A 20,107-nucleotide genomic window follows, 5' to 3' on the forward strand; every position below is an offset into this window, starting at 1 on the left:
GTTCTTCTGCAGCTACCGTTACGAGTGTAGGTATAATAAATCTATGTTTATTAATATTATTATTATTAAAGGTTATCATTATTATATGATCTGGCTCTGCTCGGATCCGCCGACGCAGTCCGTCGGATGCGGGTAGTGCGCCTGGCCGCTCTTACAAGTCGGTCTCGCCGTAGAGAGCTGTGCTGAAGGACATGTAGTCCAGGGCGCCGGGCACTCCGTTGGGTCCCTTGTAGGGGGGCATGCGCTGGATGCAGTATTCGGCCTGGTCTGGCGGCAACTCGCGGCGCAGTTCGTCGGGCAAAATGTATGGCTAGAGGGGGGATAAGAAAGGGAAAACGATTAGAGATTGCAGTTCTTGCAAGTTCGAGGTGGTGGGTGCTTTTACAAGCCCTGAATCGCAGTTATAGACTTGACAACAGGTCAATTGCCACTATAAAGGCCCTTCACTTAGCGATTCAGCTCTTGTGTTTTAGAACTCAGAACCCACCTTATCGGCTGCCAGGATTCGGAAGGAGTCGATGACTTGTTCGGCAGTGTCGGTATCGGTGCTCTCGCGGGTCATGAAGTCGAGGAAGGCGTCGAAGTGCACGTAGCCAGTGTTGTTGGGATCGACGACGGCGAGGATTCGCTGGAAGTCCAAGTCACCCTGGCGGTCCTTGCCGATCGAGTAGCCCAGCGAGACCAGGCACGACTTGAACTCCTCGGGCGACAGGCGGCCGGTGCGGTTCTTGTCGAAGTGGTTGAAGCTGCTACGGAACTCGTTCAGCTGCTCCTGGCTAATGCCCTTGGAGTCGCGGGTGAGGATCTGGTTCTCCACCTCGTTGATGTTGCGGTTGATCGAGGTGAGCAGCTGCTCCCAGCCGACGCGCAGCGTTTCCATCGTGTAGTTGGTGTATCGGTTCTCGAAGATCATCGATTCCTGCACCGCCTGGTGGATCTTCTCCAGCTCCTCAATGTTCGGCTTGTAGGCGTAAACGGCCTGCTCGTACTCCTTGAGCCGGTGCAGTTGGTCCTCCAGCGAGCCCTGCAGTCCCATGCCAATGGCCGTGACCGCGTCCATTTGCCTCTCGATCCAGGGGCCGACAATGTTGGCCTTCTCGGCGAACTGGCGGCGCAGCATCTCGTTGTTCTGCTGCTTGCGCAGCTCGTTGGCCAGCGTCTGGTCGCGCTGGGGCACCAGCTGGCGGACGTCGCTCCACTTGCGTGTCATGTCGTTGGCGGTCAGGGTGGTGTAGGGGTTCTCCAGGCCGCCGGGGATCTGGTGCTGCTTCACAATCGACTCCACCTCGCGGACCAGGTTCACGATCAGGTTGAACTCCTTGTCGGCCTCGCCCAGTGTCGCCTTGAACTGGTCGTGCGCCTGGATCAGGCCCTGGATCTCCTCCATGGTGTGCACGATGAACATGTCCACTAGATCCTCGCGTGTACCATCCAGCCAGTTGTTGAACGGCGCCGCCCGCTTCGCGAACTCCAAATGCAAGATGTCGATCTTCTCAAGGATGCGCTCGGCCTCGTCCAAAGCGGTACGCCTGCGCTGGGTGAGGGCGCCCAAGCGGTCCCACTGGTCGCAGATGCGCTGGCACCTGGCGTTCACCGACACGCAGTCATGGTACTCCAGGGTGCTGTGAATTGGAATGATCACGGATTAGTTGGGGATCTCTGTGGGGAATGGGCGGCGGAAATGAGCGCTGCATGAGTGGATGGGATGGACGGTGTTGCCAGGTAACCTATTCTATCCTCAGCTTAAGAATGAAATGTCCCCAGGTTAAAAGTTATTGAAATCTTAAAGCTTGAGACGTTGGAGCCCCACTACTCCTGATTATACCATCCAAAGAATCATATTTTTCCCTTGCAAATGCCTGGCAAACACTGGTGTCTAGATGGATGACTGATCGAGGAGGTGGAGTGCTACCTAACCTCACGCTGGACGCAGAACAAGGATCACCATCGGCCATCGGTGGCAGCAGGCGGGGATAAATCGAGATTAGCTAATGGGCTCGCTCGGGGCGGACACTTACTTCAGCTCCTGGGCGATGGCGGCGATCTGCTCCACGCGATCCTGGTGGGCGGCCAGATCAGACTCAAAGGCTTCGTGCTTCTTCTTCAGGGCCTTCAGCTCGTTGAGCTTGCACTGGCGGAAGTCCTGCGACTGCAGCATTTCCTCCTTGCCGCGCGTCCAGTCCTCGTGGGCATCGGCCTGTGGATTTCCGGATTCAGCGGATTAGTTCCGAATGCCGAATGATCAAGTAGTAACTAGAGCTTACCTTGTGCTTGAACTTCTGGGCCAGATGCTCGAGACGCTCCAGGCGCATGGTCTCGGCCAGCAGCCACTCCTCGAAGGCCTTCTCGGCCAGCTCCAGGCCCTTCCACGAGTTAGAGATGTCGGACACGGTCTTGCCCTCGGTGGGCAGGTAGGCGGGCCGGTTGGACAGGCGCAGCTTGGTCTGCAGCGTGTTGAAGTTCGTCTCCAGCTTGGCCTTCTGCTCCACGCGTGGTGGCTTGTGCTTGCGCCGGTAGGTGCGGTACTCCTCCAGCTTCTTCTGGACACCCGCCAATGAGTTGTCCGCCTGACGGGAGTTCAGCCACGGCATGGTGCGACGGATCCACTCCAGCAACTGTTTTCGGATGAAAGCAGGGCAGGAATTGAGCAACTCTCCTCATATATATACGGAGATTAGATGAGCTACTCACATCACTGGCCAGACGCTCGTACTCCTCCATGAGGCGCTCGTTCTCCTGGTTGACCTTGAGCACCTTGCAGATGCGGTTGGCAGCGGTTTCCGCCTGTTGTTCGTTGTTCGGTGTTCGGATTGGTGTTGCAGAATGGCACATGGACACATGGTTGGGTGGGTGGAAAAGGTGGTTGCACATTAGAAGGCTTCAATCGTTTCGCTCTGAGTGTGCGTGTGTGTGTGGGCACGGAACCAACTCAGATTTTGGAAAAGCGAAAACAAGACGAACAGGAAACAGGAACAGGAACACTGGGCGCCGCGGCTCAGCTCAACTCAGCTCCATGCCACCGATCGATCCGATTCGAATTGAACTGAACTGAACTGAACTGTGTGCCCTATATACATACGTATATATATATATATATATAGAGAGAACGTTGCGGAAAATAAAGAACGGAACGGAAAAAGAAGCAACAGCGAACAGGGCAAACAAAGGCAATAATGGCCAGGGAATCCAGAGCAGGACAATCCCCCCATTTCGGTCAAGCGGTCTAGGGATTAGGATGCTCTGGCAAATCGGCAGTTAGCAATAGCGATTCGTGTTTTCCGTGTGTATGGTGTGAATAAGATGTAAGATGGCTAGGATAATCTTCAGTCGCTATATGTCCTTATATCCGTTTCAATTGAAGAAGTTAAAGGATTGTAACGGAACCACTGAATAGTTACGGATCTGACATGACATTTAATCAATATGCATTTCAGGAAAATTGATTTTAAATTTGAAAGACTGAAAGTTTTGGTTGAAAGGCCTAAAAAAAAAGAAGTCAAATCAATGGCGCCCTTCAGCAGGAGCAAATTTTGTAGTCTCTTTTGATCATTGTGTAGATATATCAAAAATTCCTGTTTGGGCGCCAATTAACTGGGTGTAGTGTTCTGCTTGTGGTTGTTTCTTTTCTTAGGGTGACTGGATGGGTTGGGTGTTTTTTTTTTTCTTTTTTTTTTTTGTATAACAGACCTTTTGGGCGCCACTGAAGCAGTGATAGTACGAGGACACATAGGTCATCACCGCCCGCTCATCGGGCAAAGCTGTATTCTGCAGATCTGTGATCGAGTGTTTGTGTTTGATTTGGTTTTTTTTTTATTTTTTATTTTTCAGGAGGGTTGTTGTTGTAGTTGTTGTTGTGGTGGCGATTGCAGTTTCAGATTGGTTAATGGCAGTTGTTGGTTTTTTGTTTGTTGATGAGCGGAGCGAGCGCGCACACAGAGAGATAATAAAAAGAGAGAAAGAGAAAGAAAGCAACAAACATACAAATAATGGTTAGTATCAACAGGCATCTAACAATATTACAATTATTTTGGGCTTATGATAAGTTAGTGTACATCATCTCAAAACATGCCGGCGCCCAATACTCGATCACTTGATTTGGGATCGTTTTTGATTTTTTTGCTTATAACATGTCAGGGATCGAGTTTTGGTTTCAAGGCGCCCAATTAAACACCTTTAAATATGGCAAGCTCAACGCATTGCGGATTATCGGTAGCATGCGTTGCGCACGGTTCGGAGATATGAAACCTACAAACTGGAAACGAGTTAACCTGAGGTTAGAAACTTGGTTGTTAAACGGAATGATTGTTAAAAGATCGAAGATCCTTTCTTCTGAATAATCGGGATCTAATGAGAGATCATATATCTCCAATGCATTCTCAATGCCAATGGCTTTATCTGAGAAACCCTGCATCCTAAGTCGACCAAGATGGAATAAATCAACCGAGCTGTTGGGACCACCATTTTATATGGGGTTTGGTCATAATCTCCGATATCATTTCGAGCGCAGTTAGTAGGGCGATTGTTAGCATCTGGCAGATGCGGATGCAATTGCGGATACGAATGCGGATGCGGGAACGAACAAAATGCGAGAGGCCAATGCAAATCGAATCAAGACAAATCCAGGCGATTCAAATTTCATATAGGAGAGGGAGCGATTTCGTGGCGATTCCCGCTGCCCTTCTGGTTGCTGTGGACTCTGATTTTTGGTTTGACCTTGGCTCGACCTTGGCCCCGTACCGCTGCGACCTTGGAATTTGGACCTTGGAATCAAGGTCCGCGGCGATGGGTGGAAGAAAGGAAGCGACAGCAGCAGCAGCAACAGCAGCAGCGGCAACATCGCAAAATCGCATAAAAAATATACTTAGAACGAGGAAGGCATATGATGCTCATATATAGATATTGATATATGTATATCGATATGCCGCGCTAGAGCTAGATATTTAAGTGTATCGTGGTGAAGTTTAGTCACATTGTAATTATTCGGGACGTAGGTGTATTGTCTTGTGGGTTCGGGTACATGCGTCACATTTCCAACCTGTTGGGCTCCCTGGAAGGCGTGGTAGTAGCAGGAGACGTACGTCATGATGGCACGTTCATCCGGTTTCGGAGTGTTGATCAAATCTGTCGTAGTTCACCAATCGCAATGATTAAAACTAGTGAGACCCAGCTAAAGGCTTACGTCTAATTGTCAAACGACCAATAAAAGAAAAAACCCCCTATCCTATTTTCGGCAGTAATGTGAGGAGGCGAAGTGATGGCCAAACTAGTTATCTTACTTAAGGTACATAACCAACATGGTTAATAGTTTGTAGGCCATACTTTTTATGTTCTTCTCCTCTCGTTACTGAACCTTAACCACCTTAAGATAATCAGTCCCAAAAACACTTACCATCTGGATCCAACATGCGCGGAATATCCAGATACTTCTCGGCCACGTCGAAGGCAGTGTTAAGATTCTCCAGAGGATTGTCTTTGGACAGCTTGGCGTAGTCGATCAGATCTGGACGATGGCGATGGATAAGGGCACAGAAGGCCAGACCATCCTACAGGAGACAAACCGATATTTCGGCATTTGAAATTGATTCAAATAAGCAAAGCAGGCACCACTCACCTTGAACGACAGATGGAAGTTCTGTACGTTGACGTTCTTGTAGGGAGCCGTCTTGCGCTGGCACCACAGCAGCAGACCCTCCTTGGCGGTCATCTCCTCCACGGAGATGTCCTGGATGGCGAAACGCAGGATGATCGTCCAGATCATGCCCAGGGTCATCTTCAGGTTACCATCCACGATCTCCTCGGCGCCAATGGACACCAGGTGGACGCCCTTGGAGGCGATGAAGTCGAGAGCCTTGTTCACGTTGGCGATCTTGTGGAAGCGCATCTTGCCGCGATCGGGCTTGGGCAGCGTCTCGCCGGAGATCACCTCCAGCAGCAGCATCAGCTTGAGGCCGTTGCGGAAGTCCTCCTCGATGTTGTCGATGGCGGTGCCGGCTTTGCGTAGATGACTATTACACCAGGCGGTGAATGTCTGGGGGATAAGATTGGGAACCAGGTTATTTCTCAAGCAGGGGTTTGGTTTTTTCTAAGGAAAATAGAGGTATTATTGATTCTTCCAGGGGTAAGTACTAAGTACTAATACTAACAATATCATTTACCTAACAAGATATGGTGGATCTATCGTTTCCTTAGTAACGTATTTAAAATTCTGTTTATGTACTAAATGAGTGTTTTAAATCCATTGCAATATACACAACTCACTCGATTCTGAATTGAGATATACAAATTTGGGGACTTTTGGGGGCGTAAAACCTTGTATGCGGAACAGCTGATCGCTGATCGCCGCCAGCTGTCCCAGAGTCTCGGTTCCTGTTTTTTTTCGCCACCCATTTAGGGCAGTCCCAGCCCAGAGATCTTTGTTGTTGGCTTTTGGTCCGATCACCAATCCCCATCCCCCCCTCCCCACTCCGCCCCTGTGGTTCGCGACCCACTGTTGTTGCAACTGCGGCTGACAGTTGCAGTTATTTTTCACCGAATGGGGACAGACGACGATGGAGCAGCCAGAACAAAGAGAAAACAAGAAAAGACAGCGGGCACACATGTGCATGTGTAGTATATATGCATGTAGGTAAGTATAAACCAGTTCTTTTTTGCACACACTTCATTATTTTGGAGACCCCCTCCCACCCACCATGGGTGTTGTTGCCTTGGCTCATGTAAGCTTACAACTCGGAACTGTTATGGAGATTTGGTAAGCCCCACCACTGCACGACCCTGGGAATATGCAAATTCATCCTGGCATCCATCCATCCATCCCATTCACGAATCCGGAAACTATGGGCCTTATTGATTGGAAAGTCCGGAACAATCGAAATGGAAAGGAAGGGAAGGAGGTGGTGCCTAATCGGGCCTAATCGATTGACAAATGTGCTGCATTTACGACGTGCATGTATGTGCATCACAATGGATCACCGCTAGAACGGGATCAAACAGAGATTGTGTAGAGTGGAGCAGGGGGTCTCCACTTTATTGGCCATTAGCTTACAGTTAGGTGCGTGAGACCAGAGAGAGAGAGAGAGATGAAGAGAGAGCATTGAGTCGATCTATCTAAGCTGAGAACAAGAAATGCAACTGTTAATGCAAATGCCCCTCTCACGTAACGATCAAAACGGTTGCTGGGGACAGATTACACATAACCCACTCGAACAATAACAACTTGAACTAGGCCAGCGGAGAGCGCCAAAACAAGTCGCTCCGGCTTACCGCTAGCCTGCATCTCCGACTCCATCTCCATCCGCATCCATCCACGTTGCCAACGCAACGCAGATATTTTCCCGTTCCCGTTAAATCTAGCTCTTTTCTTATAATAATAATAATAATACCCATTTCAATACACAGATTTTATTTGTTTTTGAAAATCGTTTGATGCCGGGAAATTTACAAAACATTTGACAGCGGAAATGGGTGCTATTTTTGACATTCATCGTTTTTCTCACACTTAAATGTCATTTAATTTGTCTGTTTCCAAAAGCACGTATTTAAGTGGGTCATTAAAAGGCAGAATCATAAATGTATAAGTGAAATGCCAAATATTTGCCATGGGAAATTGAGTAAAGGTGAATTTTCTACAGCTTGATCTATTCTTGAAATATTTTCCAAACTGTTTACATTTTGAAGTTTCCCAAGCGATTTTTCCCCCCTTTTAAAATCTGGCAGCTCTGTTCGTCGCAGCCTCTCTCTCTCTTTCTTCTCTCATCTCTCGAACTGTTGCATTCCGGTAACCCGTTTTCGCTCCGATCAATTACCGTTATTGGACAGCGGCGGCAGAGGCCAGTGGCCTGCGCCTGCGTGGATTGCAGCGGAGCGCCATAGTTGCCAGCATCCAGCTTCTAGCCTCCAGATCTATGATTGAGCAATATTTTTGGCCGGCTGAGGCGCACGCGCCAAAATCGCGAAGAAAGCCAAACGACGTCCGCCTGCCTGCCTTCCTTCAGTTTAGTTTGAAAAAAGCTTTTTTTGGGGAAAAGCTCTCTATTGGCCGAGCAGCAGCTGAACGGCTGAAAAAGCAACGCACTCGCTCTTGCACAACCATTTTTAGCCGAGTGTAATTTGAGCGGCCCCATAGCATGGACTCATTCGCACATGGCCAGGCCAGGCGGCTGAGAATGGAGGAGGGTGGCAACCCTGGCCGCTGATCCTCCTCATTCATTCACACCTTTCGCACACATGACTCATGGGCCCCACCACCCACACCCTCCTCTCACACCCTTCGCACCCACGCCCATCCCATCCCCTCCCTCTTTACACCTTTTGTTGCGTTGTTGCGATCAATGTAAACACAAAACAGAAACAATTTCGGTGGCTGTTTTCTTTCTTTTTTCGGCACTCATTATTCAGCAGCTGACGAATTCCGTTCGGTAATTTACGGTTACGAAATACATATAAAGAGAGGGGCAGAGAGAGAGAGAGGGAGACGTGCCACGCATACATGTCCGATCATGTCAAGCTCAAGTCATCTGGCGACCGCCAAAAATCTTCATATTTTCACTTTATTTCGCATTTTTGTATCTTTTGACGTTTTTTTTTCGATCTTCGTTAATTATTTTCAGTTTCGTTTGTGCGCCAGCGATTTGTCATTGCATTTTCGCCATGCTTTATGAGTGTGGGTGGCTGATGAATCTCGGATACAGATACAGATACAGATACAGACACCGAAGAGATATTCTGAATCCGAATCGCGTGGAAATGTGGTGCATAGGAATGCTGTCTATTTATAATTGTCAATTTCATTTCACCACCTAGGCGGCGTGTCAAAAACACAGCCTTGCACTAAATTTTGGCTGGCAATTTATAGAATTATGTATATAAATAATATATCTGTGTGTTTGCAGGTCTCTAGGTTAGAGCTCTTGGGAAAGGGATGGAATGGAATTGAATGGATGGCTTGTCTTGGTGGCTCTGCTCCGGTCCTCAATGCATTTTCACTATCTTTCGTTCTATTTGGCCTTCCTGGCTCTTATCGAGTTGTACGACCTTCAGGTTTTTCTAGTTGTCCCCACCTCAATTGCCACCTACTTATGGATCGATGTTTCTAGCTTTATCTAAACAGTGGCAATTAGTTGCTGTTCTTCTTTTGACACCACAGGTATAACGGTATGCTTCCGATGGCAGACGATGACGACGAACAACAACAAACAAACAAACTAAACGATGAAAAAATGAAGATCAAAGGGATACCAGGGGGTAATTGATTGGAAACTGTATGGAAAATGGGTTGGTAATTTTCGGCTTCGAATGGGTTGGGTCTCGTTTGCGATGATCAGATCAACCTGTTGGGGTGGTTGGGGGAAACAAACAATTGAAATCAAACAAGATCTTCGATTTTCATAATCATGTGAGATCGAAGGCTCTTGGATATACGTTCTATATGTGCTATCCTATATGTATAGTTCCTGAACAGCAACAAACTATTTTCGTGCTATCTTCAAACATTGCTCGAACAACAAGAGCCATGAAAATCAAGAAAGAAGAATTCTATTTTTAAAACGGGCCGCTGAGCTTTTTTTTGTAGTTGTTCTAGCTTTTTTTTTGTGTTAGTCCTATGTTGTTGTTGCGGTGGTGGTGGTGCTGGCTCGGTAAAATATTGAAACATAATCGAAAAATATAGAACCTAGCCAGACCAAAGAGCATATATCCAACACATACGAACTACGGATACAGTAGATATTCAAATAATTGACCAGTAAAATGGGACTTGAGATGATTTTCTTCTCAAAGTATTCGAGAAATTAAAAAAATATATCACAAGGTTACACCTTTCAATTGGTTTTTTCGATTGGTAAAATACGCTGCTTCAGACATTACTTTGCAAATTTGTATTAAACCCCTTCGAACTCAATGGAAATATGTGATTTACGTTTAGGTTTTTGGCCCAAGTTGAATAGATCCTAGACCCCTAGAATAGTGTTAGGAAAGTAATAGTAAAGTCTTTAGGAAGATTTATATCTCTTCAATAATAGGGTTTTACGTTTTTTTGACCTAGAGGAGTGTCATACAATAAAAAGATCTATTATGTTATGTGCCAAAGATTTGTAAATTTTAATTAATCTGGAGCAAGAATGAATACCAACTAAGTAGTAGTTTCATCTAAACTGATTTATAGCTAATGGCATCTATTCCAGATTTAGATTTGATTTGGGATATAATTTAAGTTTGGTCCAAAGGGGTTCTGATATACGGTTTTAGTGAGGAGGTAGTACTAATCTATATAAAAGGGTGTGTGATTTGAAGTTTGTGTGGAATTTGTTTGTAAAAAGGTAATATTGGGAATATTGGGATATAACAACATCAAAGGGATTCTTAAGTTTGGGAGGTGGGCGTTGTCTTCTCTCTCACTCACCTTCTTCTGTTGCTTCTCCCACGCAGGATCGAGGAGGCCCTCACGCTCCCACTCCTCCTCCTGCTCCATGTAGCCATCTCCATACTCCATGGAGAGTCCGTTCTCCATCATCATCTTGTGGCGCTGTCAGAAGTCCCGCTCGCTAGTTATATGTCTATATCGTTCCCTGTCCCGCTGCACACTCTCTCGCTCGCTCTCGCTGCTGCTGGTGCTGCTGTCGTTGTTGGTGATCCAGTTGCTGCTGCTGCCGAAGGAAAACGGAGGTTGTAGGTTGGAGGTTGCTACTTTGATGGCCGGTTGTTCTTGTTGCCGCGGCACACTTTGCGGCCAAGTCGTTCGAATTGGTTTGGTTGGGTTTGCTTTTGCTATTTGCTATTTGCTATTTGCTATTTGCTATTCGTTCTGATTCTGATTCTGGTTCGGACTCAGATTCTGATTCTGATTCTGGACAGTCTCTTTATAACTGTGCCTGGCTGTGCGGTGCGTGTGTGTGTGACTACTGAGTGCTGACTGACTGACAGACTGATTGATTGATTGAACGATCGATGGCGCAAAGCTTGCCCCAATCCTGAAAGCTCTCTTGAGGAGACCCACAATTACAACAACCTGCCACAACAGGTGGTTGCCGCTCTACCCGTTAACCCGATAGCCCGCCAGCCCCTTTAACCGTTTCCCGCTAATATTTCGAGTTCGAGAAAAGTCAAAAAAGATAGAATTGAATCATGAATTTGGACTGGCAAAATCGTTGTATAACACGTTAATTTGCTGCTTAATTATTTTCGCGTTTGCTTTGCTCGTTCTTTTGTGTGTTTTCCGCGCTCGTTCCGTTTCGTATCGTATCGTATCGGTTAAAAATAGTATGTTTTGAAAAAGTTTTATTTTCGGCGTCAACGTCAACGCAGCGAAGGGAAGTAGGCGGGGCCGGGGGCGGTGAAGGAGAAGGACGGTTCGGGATTGGTACATATTTGAAATAATTTTGAGAAATAGCGCGAATTCGGATCGGAAATCGGAACTGATCCGGTAAATATAGATCGATATACTCGCGGTGGTTTGCTCTCGTTCCTTTTTTTGTGTCTTATTTTTTATTGGTAGCACTTTGACTCTCTATATAGATCATATATATGCACATATTGTTCGGATATATATATAAAGAGATATATGTGGTTAAGCATATATAACCATCGCACGCACACACACACACACACACGCACACATGCACAGTTTTCGTTATTTATATAGCTTTTTTAGCTTTGCTCATTTTTTTTTTTAAATTTTTTTTTATTTATATTTATTTTTCAAGTACCAAAAAAAATAAAAAACCAAAAAAAAAGAAAATAGAGTATAACGAAAGCAAGTGAGTCGGTTAGCCAGATATATATACACATATATATCTATATATCTATATCTATTCGTGTGTGTGTATTGGAACCAAACAAAAACAAAAACAACAAAACAATCTGTGTGGACAGCAATTGGAGCAATATCTACGTGTGTCGCTTGCGAAGAGAAAGACCCGCTCGCGTTGATAGCCAACTCAAAACTGATGTCGCGCCAGCCAGCCAGCTGCCAACTCTGAATACCGTCGCAGTCGTCGTCGCAGTCTCAGTCGGCGCAAGACCAGCACCACCACCCCCACCCCTCGTCCAACCAATACAGCCGATCCACCGCCCCACCTGCCCCACATCGCCCACCGCACCACATCCACATCCACAGCAGCCGTGGAAGAGGAAGAAGAAAAGTCTGCCGTGCAGCGGGAGCATCGGATCGAATCGGATCGTATGGGATCGGTTGCTTTGGTTTTGGATACCCGAAGATCCCAACAACCGAAGACCCCCGAACACTCGAAGACCCGCAGAGTGGCAAGGGAGCGGGGGGAGTGGCGGCAGAGTGGGAGTGGGTGGCAAAAGAAAGTATGAATTCGGCCAGCATAAGCGTTCGAATCGTGGGACCCTATAGTTGGTTGATTATATGGGGGTATGCTGTCTTCACAAATGCACGGTTCCTTAACAATTATCTATGGTTTTTCGTTTTACCGATAAATGGGTTTGCATTTCCATCAGTGGTTCTTAAGCATATTAACTAATGTGTACTAGGTTTAAGGAATACAACTTGTTTATTCCAAAGTTGTATTATCGTAAATATATTAATATGATATCTTGACGACTGATAACCACACTATAATATCTCTTAGATCTGATAGTTACATAGAGATAAGATGATGTAGAGACTAATTTATGTTAATGTTAACATGGGTTAATGGGTTAACATCGTAACCCTAATGGGTATCGCAAGTTCCAAACTCTTTCGCGAGCACATTTCTTGTTTTTCCTCATTTGCAGCTGCGGATGCTGCCTGCTCCCCTGTTTTTTGGTCGGGCTGTGCCGAAGAGAGCTCTTGGACCCCCATTAGTGAAATTGGTAGGAAAATGCAGTTGCACAGGCGACACACGAAGAAAGTAAGAGAGGTCATGGAAGGGGAGCCTCAGGGGCAGGGGACCCTATATGCTATATGCTATATGCCGCATGCTGTATGTTGTATGCGATATGCGAATGCGAGACGGCAGCAACTTGTTGGCCCCCACGTCAGCTTGTCTGTCTCTCCGCCCGTCTCCCGGTTCTTCGCCTCGTCTGTCATCGAGTCTCCGCGGTTCAGACAGCATCCACCCATCCACCCATAGCCCCCTTCCTGGGTACTGGGTCTTCGGAAAACGCCCCCGCATAACTACGAAAATAGCAAATTGTTAATTTCGCTTCGAAAACTCTTTTCCAATACACACACGCAAATCGCAAATCGGAGAATCGTAGGATCGTAGAGGGAGAAGCGGTTTCAGGGGGGAGCACATGATTTTATTGGCATGCTTTCATGGTTTTTCCGTGCGAAACATTTCATTTTTCATTTCACATTTTTCAACACGCTGCTACATAGCATTATTTGTGTGGGTCTTTTTCAATTTTTTTTTTTTGTCGAGGGAGAGAGAGATGATATTTATGAATTTTATTAAATATGCTCGCAAGCCACAAAATCAAGGATAGCGATTAGCTAGACCAATAAAAACCACCCACAATAAGTGTGGACACTCGGCGGTCTCGTTCTGACATTCTACCCGTCTTTTTCGCTCTGTCTGGGAGCTTTCAAAAGCTCTAGATCCCAAATATTTTATGTGAATGGAGAATCTTCGAAAACGTTTATTCTAAAACAAAAACCACTCTACAAACAGCAAGGATTCCCGAGAACAGTGTATTATATCCGTCGCTTTGTCCCAATTTTAAGCTATTCCTTTAGCGTGAGATATAGAGATAAGATAGAAATATATACAGACTGAGATAGAACCTAAATTTGGCTATTTATAGATCATAATGTGCGTCGTCAGCGGCGAGTTTTGTTCTTTTTTCGAAAACAATATCTATTCTTAGTCGCTGCTTGTGCGTTAATACCATATTTTTGTAAATACATACTAACATACATTCCCGCTGAGACATAAATTTTATAAAAATTGACCGAATGCCATATGAAAGGCAGCCACATCAAGGTGAGGAGTGGGGGCCAGGAGGTGGCCCACAAAAAATCATTCGGTAAGCACGGCACACAAATACTCATGCAACAGGTACAGTGCGGTTCGAAAAGAATGGGCGATCCTCGCAAGGATCACCTAGGATCACCATTCCAAATTGAAATTTTAGAAATATATTCCAGACATTACAAACCATTAAAAATTGTTGCAATCATATGAATTAATGGTAAGACCTGAATACCTTTTAAGTTTAAGAACTTTTAAGAATTTCATTACTGGTGGAAAAATTCTCGAATTTTTATTGTATTGCGCAGTTGTGGGTTGATTTAATATTTCCTATCTTTCCGATTGAAGTTCGTATAAATACGTTCAATTTCCCCAAACGATTTTTAAATAGAGGGTCTATTTTTGAACAGTTTCCACTGTGAAATTTATTTATTACCTCCATCTAATTATATCACACATATATTTGGAAGAACGCCAACTATTGAATGGCCTTTAGAATAAATCAATTAACTATTAATAAAAAAAAATGCGACTACTTTATGTATGTGCAGTGTTAGGAAAGTGAAAGCTGTAAAAACCCTTAGACTTTTTCAACTTAAAGAACGTCGCTTGATTTCGCCTTACAGTCGCGAAACGCACCGCACATATATGCAAACAAAGTCATACATTCGTGTGGACAATTGGATTAATCGCAGATCCGCAGATAAAACGACAATATATCTTGTTATGCAGTTTATATTTTATACATAGATAATTTTTGTTGGTTTTCGTCTGTGTGTTTTTGTATCTCGCATGTAATTGATAACGCTTGGGTACAATTATGTTAAAAAGTAATTACAATTGATTTAGAACGGGGCCAGCACCGCAGATATGCGCCTGCCGACATATATATATGTATACTGAACTTGTATGTTTACATACGTCTGTAGATCATAACTATTCATTAATTTTAACCATTATATATTATTTTTACTCTTTTAGCTTTAGTTTAACTTTTACTTTTACTTTGCTTGTGTGCTTTTTTGTTTTCGTGTTTTGTGTTCTTTTCAAGTTTTGGATTTTGTTTGTTTTTCGTTTACTGGGACATAAACGTCGAGGAGGCTAATCTTCATCTTAAGGAAAACATTTTCTATATCAATATAATAATAATATTAGGTAATAAAAAAAAATAAACAATTACATACACATTTAGCGTAATATTAGAGGGGCCTTTGAAGGACATGGGGGGTGGGGGGGTATAGAGAGGAGAAATGCAAACAAACGCAATCACAATGAAACATTCTTCGGGCGGAGAACGGGGCCGACCTCATAATCTAACCCCTACTCCAGTTTCATCGCCAGGCCGGGCGGCGGCGGCGCCTCCAGCTGTTCGAGGAAGAGCTCCTCCAGCGGCCGGTCGCTGGTGATGCGGAAGAGGAACAGGTGGTCCTGGCACTTCAGGCTGATCGATCGCAGCGCGGGCAGGCGCAGCAACAGTTGCGCGAAGCGTCCATCATCGCCCGGATGCTCCAGGCGACAGTGCTCGTCCAGGCAGGCGTACACCTTTTCGCGGCACATCTCGATCTCCGCTCGGTTTTTGATCCCGCGTATGTCCGGATTGTACAGTATGATCGCCTTCAGGCAGGCCAGCTCGCGTCGGTCCAGACTCAGTCGCTTCATCTTAACGCTCAGTTCGGACAGGATGCGATCGAAGATGGCCGACACGCCGGCCTTGATCGCACTGTTGCGATGGTACGAGAAGCTCTGGTTGAGGAACAGCTGCTGTGGCTGCAGCCCCGGCGAACGCCGCTCGAAGGAGCCGTCGTGGCCGAGGCCACCGCCACCGCCGCCTCCGGCACCGCCGTCATCCAGCGACACGATGCTGCACCAGGCCACATTCGCGATGAGAAGCTCAATCCAGGCGGCCTTCAGCAGGATCACCTGGTCGTCGAGCGGCACCTGGGCAAAATGCGGCATCATGCGCGCGTATTCGACCATCTGGAAGAGCTGCTTGTTGACCACCTGGCACAATGCGGACACGGCGCCCTTGTAGTCCGGCTGCACTGTGGAATAGGGGCCGACGCGCAGGAAGGTCAGCGCCCGATCACCGCTCTGGGTCTCCGCGCGCTGTTCAGCCTCCAGGATCCGCTCGATCGAGAAGTCCCTGGACACGCTGTTGGTCGTGTAGTCCTCGGAGCCATTGCCGCTGCCCAAGCCACCGGATCCTCCACCCAGTCCACCTCCTCCTCCTCCACCGCCAGAACTGGAGCCGCCCACCGAGCCTGGACCGCTGCTGCCGCCACCGCTGGCGCTCAGCCTGCCCGCATTGCGGGCGCCGCGTTGACGCTCCTCCTGGACCGCCTCGCGCTTCATGCCGCAAGTGAGGCACTTCTGGTATCGGCAGTACTGGCAGCGGTTCCTCTGCCGCTTATCGATGATGCAGTTGCGGTTCTCGCGGCACGCGTATGTGAGATCCTTGCGCACCGTGCGCTTGAAGAAACCCTTGCAGCCCTCGCAGCTATACACGCCGTAGTGCTTGCCGCTGGCCCGGTCCCCGCAGATGGAGCACAGGTGCTTGCTGCCGCTCAGCGGATGGTTCGGCGGATACTGCTGCTGTTGGACGGCAGCGGCGGCGGCTGCTGCGGCCGAATTGGGCGCCTGCGCCATCTGGGCGTCCCCGCCGCTGTTGTTGTTGTTGGAGCTGGCGGAGTTGGAGCCGGGCAGCACATGGACCATGGACATGGCCTGCATGAAGGGCCCTGGACTTTCGGCCTTGGGCGAGAAGCTGCTGTTGTTGCTGTCGTTCAACTGCGAGATGTCCGGCTTGACCTCCTCCTTAATGTGGCTCAGCCGGAAGCTTGCGTCCTGGTCGCAGTTGTCCATCCTGTGGATGTTGTGGTGATTTCTAGTGGATAGGATGCTGGGGCAGCTCTACCTCCTCCTTCTCCTCCTCCTCGCGGTTTCTCTTTTCCTAGTTCTCTTCGTGTGTGTGTGTGTGTGTCTTCGCTCGCTTTCGCCTCTCTCTTGGGGTTTCACTTTGCCAACGCCACCGTGTCCGTCCGTTCGTCCGTCCGCTTTTTCGTCCGTGGGGCCAAGTGGAGCAGCTCGCTTCGCTTGCAGATTCGTTGCCGCTGAGGCCGTTGCTGCATTTACATAATCTTGGGCCGCTTGAGCCGCGCACTTTTCACGCTCGCCGCCAAACAATTGCGCTTTTTACCAACAAACAAAGAATGCCAGACTTTCTGACTAATGGATTAAAACCTTTTTTCGCGTCGACATTTTTTCTCAACAAAGACAATCTCACCACGGTGGCCCAACTCACCATCGTAGAGATGGGCCGTGACACAGGTTGCGTAGACCCGAGTCACGGTCACGACTCGTTGCCACTGTGATAAGATAAGACAAGGCTAGCTGAGATGCCAATTGGAATTGAGTCGGGCTTATAAAGAATAATAATATCTACAAACCTGATAATCTAAAAATATACGAATGCAATATGGTTAATTCCAGTCGGGTAAAATTGAGTCCATTTCTGCCACTTAAAACGAAAACATTCGTGACTTGCGACTTGCTCATCTCTAATTCACCACACAGCGGACAGGGTTGTCCCCCTACCAACACAAAGCGATTACAGTGGGCGTTTGTGGCCCAATTAAGGCGCTAATGGCCATCGCAATTAATTGCCTCAGCTTTGTTGGCCAGCGAACAATGACGGTAACATAACAATCAACCGAGTTTGAAAACTTTAGAGCGACAGCTCTGGCAGCGCCATTCCACAACTCACCTCACGAATGCAACACTGCGTCTGTCTGGCTCCCCACACCCCTGCCCCGCACACCCTCCCCACCACCCACACGATGCCACAGTGCAAATAATTTTGCGCCGCTGCAATTATGTGGAAATGCGAGAAGGAAACGTGAATGTGCGCCAGTTTCACCGCTGCCGGCGGCAGCCTCGACCTCAAATCGCAATCGAGCGGTCTGCCCACTGAGCTGGAAGCGCGCAGCCAATAGCAAACCAAACCAAAGGCGTCCGAATCCGAATCCGAATTAGGCGAAATGCAAATGCAACTTACTTGCAGCCAGGGGCTTTGGATGCGCCGCAAAGTGACGCTCTTGCGCTCACGGTTGTTTATTTACTTTTCTCCGTTGGCGTTGGCTATCGGTTATCAGTGCTTGCGAGCACACACATACACGGGCGCGGACACGGACACACGACGCTGATTTAATTTGTTGCAATCTTTATTGTAATTGTAGTAATTGAGTCCATCATCACAAAGAGACGCGGTAATTGGCATTCGCAGCGAGTGCGCGCAAGAAGAAGCATTTCGCGAAACAACAGCTGACGCGTGGTGGGAAAGTCTGCTCGCGTGGGGGCGGGGAAATGGTTTGGCCGTGGTGAGCATGGCGAAGAAGAAGAAGGGCGCTGCGTAAACAGAATAGAGGTGGGTGTCTCCGCTATCTTAGGAAGATGTACTCGCTACGTGTGGTGAGTTTGGCTTTGAAAGGGGGTTGTGAGCTCGGCTAGAGGCTTAAACTGCGCGCCAAACTCGGGGTGAATGGCAAATTGGTCTAATTTTTTTCCGGGGATTTCCCATTTCTAATCATTTCTTGACATTTAGTTTTTTATATGATAATCAAATCACCCCCATATTTATACCGAACGGTAAATTGAACTTTTTGATTTAGTATTTAAATATTGTTAGGTGTTCCCTTAACTTTTCTTGTAACTTTTAAATAGGGGCTCCCACGATTTTTGTCGAGTCTATAAATGCAAATTTTAAAACTAGTTTTTTCTTATCATTTTATTTAGTTTACTATATATTGTTAGGATATATTTACTAGCTTTCTCCCTGTCTCTAACGTTATTATGCGAATTATAGCATATGAATTGGCTCTATTGTTCTTTCGCCTCTTTTGTTTACATCAGCCTTCTGAGTCTTGCTTATCTGTATCTGTCCCAATAGTGTTTGAGACTTGGGTTCGATCGGCTGTCGCCTGGGTATGCGATAACCAATGTTTACAGCGGACCTCTTGTTTGTTTGTGGGCAGTGGCTATGCCGCTTTTAATCAACATCCGAATCCAATTCTCCTTGCAACCCGCTGAGCTGGGAATTGCGGAGGGTGAGTGCACCGATCCGCTCGTTAAGATATTCGATCTCATCCTGGTACACCCCCGTCTCGTAGAGCAGATTTTCGTACTCCCTCATAATCCCCGCATATTCGCTGGTACTGCTGACGGTGCTGTTGCTGCTGCTGTTGTTGCCGCTGCTGTTGTTGCTGCTGCTGCTGCGCCTGCTGTCGCTGTGACCTTGGCTCCGATTTCGCCCGCTCCCACTCTCGCTGCCACCCTGCGGCGATCGGCTTTCAGGCGCCACCTCAAAGTCCAGAAAAAGCTGAAAGTATCTGGGATCATCGCGGCGGCAAATGGGGCAAGTTTTTGATCTGCAAAAAGGATGGTGATAAATGTATGTATGTATGTAAGTTTGAACCATTTCCGATTTTATTGTAAACAATTCGCTAAAAGATCGCTCATTGTCTCCGATAAATGTTTAATCTGTGGGGATTTCCCCAAAACAAAGAGCCATAACGAATTTGTTCCGATAAGCTTTGTTTTATATTATCTTAAAATGGTTGAAAGTTGAATATGTACTTTGATATGCTTCTATATCTGTTTATAATGTATAAATTTGGATTTTCGCATTGGCTTTGGCAATATCACTTCGGAACAGGGATCACTTACTGCTCCCGCCAGCGGTCCAGGCACTCCTCGTGGAAGGCGTGCCCACAGAAGCCGGCGAATATGTTGTCCGAGGCGCGATACCGCTCCGAACAGATTGTGCAGATCACGTTGTTATAGCTCATTCCGATCCAATTTTCGCTAATTTGATTCGATCCGATCCGTGTTACTGCTCGGCCGGTGGAAGCGGACTGAATGCAACTCGCTGGAACGAGCGTTTTGCTGATAAGCCTCCACTCACTCTACTGTCCACCCCTCGGCGTCACTCCCACCCCCCACATTCCCGTACTCCCGCTTTCCTGCTGAGCAGTGCCAGCCCACCTTTACGTACCGCCCCATAAAAGCGGGAAATATGAGCCGCTGAATTGGGTCAGCGAGGGCCTACGCCCAGCTTATACTTATAAATATAAATGTATATGTATGGATACAAAGCTATATACTCGTATATAACTTAAGACAAAAATAAATTAAATGAA

General features: G+C 47.0%; 3 protein-coding genes across 6 annotated transcripts; all 3 read right to left on the reverse strand.

Annotated features, from left to right (window-relative positions):
* Positions 1-25: 25 nt before the first annotated feature.
* Actn (alpha actinin) lies at positions 26-18,106 on the reverse strand. 4 transcript variants are annotated; one of them, XM_017083342.4, is made up of 10 exons: positions 17,968-18,106; positions 10,397-10,640; positions 5,612-6,028; positions 5,390-5,543; positions 4,970-5,121; positions 2,692-2,784; positions 2,265-2,615; positions 2,019-2,197; positions 488-1,622; positions 26-310 (listed from the first exon to the last, which is right to left on the reverse strand). In XM_017083342.4, exons 2-10 carry the CDS (start codon positions 10,508-10,510, stop codon positions 152-154), a joined length of 2,754 nt encoding a protein of 917 aa, XP_016938831.1. In that variant the 5' UTR covers positions 10,511-10,640; positions 17,968-18,106; the 3' UTR covers positions 26-151. The 4 variants fall into 4 exon arrangements, with proteins under 4 accessions (XP_016938831.1, XP_036676808.1, XP_016938833.1 ...); XM_036820913.3 differs by lacking the exons at positions 4,970-5,121; positions 17,968-18,106 and adding exons at positions 3,688-3,773; positions 11,885-12,035; XM_017083344.4 differs by lacking the exon at positions 17,968-18,106 and adding an exon at positions 11,885-12,035 and having other exon boundaries at positions 5,036-5,121.
* Positions 14,633-17,214, reverse strand: usp (retinoid X receptor ultraspiracle). Its single transcript, XM_036820914.3, has one exon. The coding sequence runs from the start codon at positions 16,773-16,775 to the stop codon at positions 15,234-15,236; it is 1,542 nt and encodes a 513-aa protein (XP_036676809.1). The 5' UTR covers positions 16,776-17,214; the 3' UTR covers positions 14,633-15,233.
* Positions 18,107-18,678: 572 nt separating the features above from the next.
* LOC108016646 (E3 ubiquitin-protein ligase RNF149) lies at positions 18,679-19,831 on the reverse strand. Its single transcript, XM_017083353.4, has 2 exons — positions 19,635-19,831; positions 18,679-19,336 (listed from the first exon to the last, which is right to left on the reverse strand). Exons 1-2 carry the CDS (start codon positions 19,754-19,756, stop codon positions 18,958-18,960), a joined length of 501 nt encoding a protein of 166 aa, XP_016938842.2. The 5' UTR covers positions 19,757-19,831; the 3' UTR covers positions 18,679-18,957.
* Between the last annotated feature and the right edge of the window lie 276 nt (positions 19,832-20,107).

Source organism: Drosophila suzukii, chromosome X, assembly GCF_043229965.1.
Source record: "Drosophila suzukii chromosome X, CBGP_Dsuzu_IsoJpt1.0, whole genome shotgun sequence".
Lineage (NCBI taxonomy): Eukaryota > Metazoa > Arthropoda > Insecta > Diptera > Drosophilidae > Drosophila > Drosophila suzukii.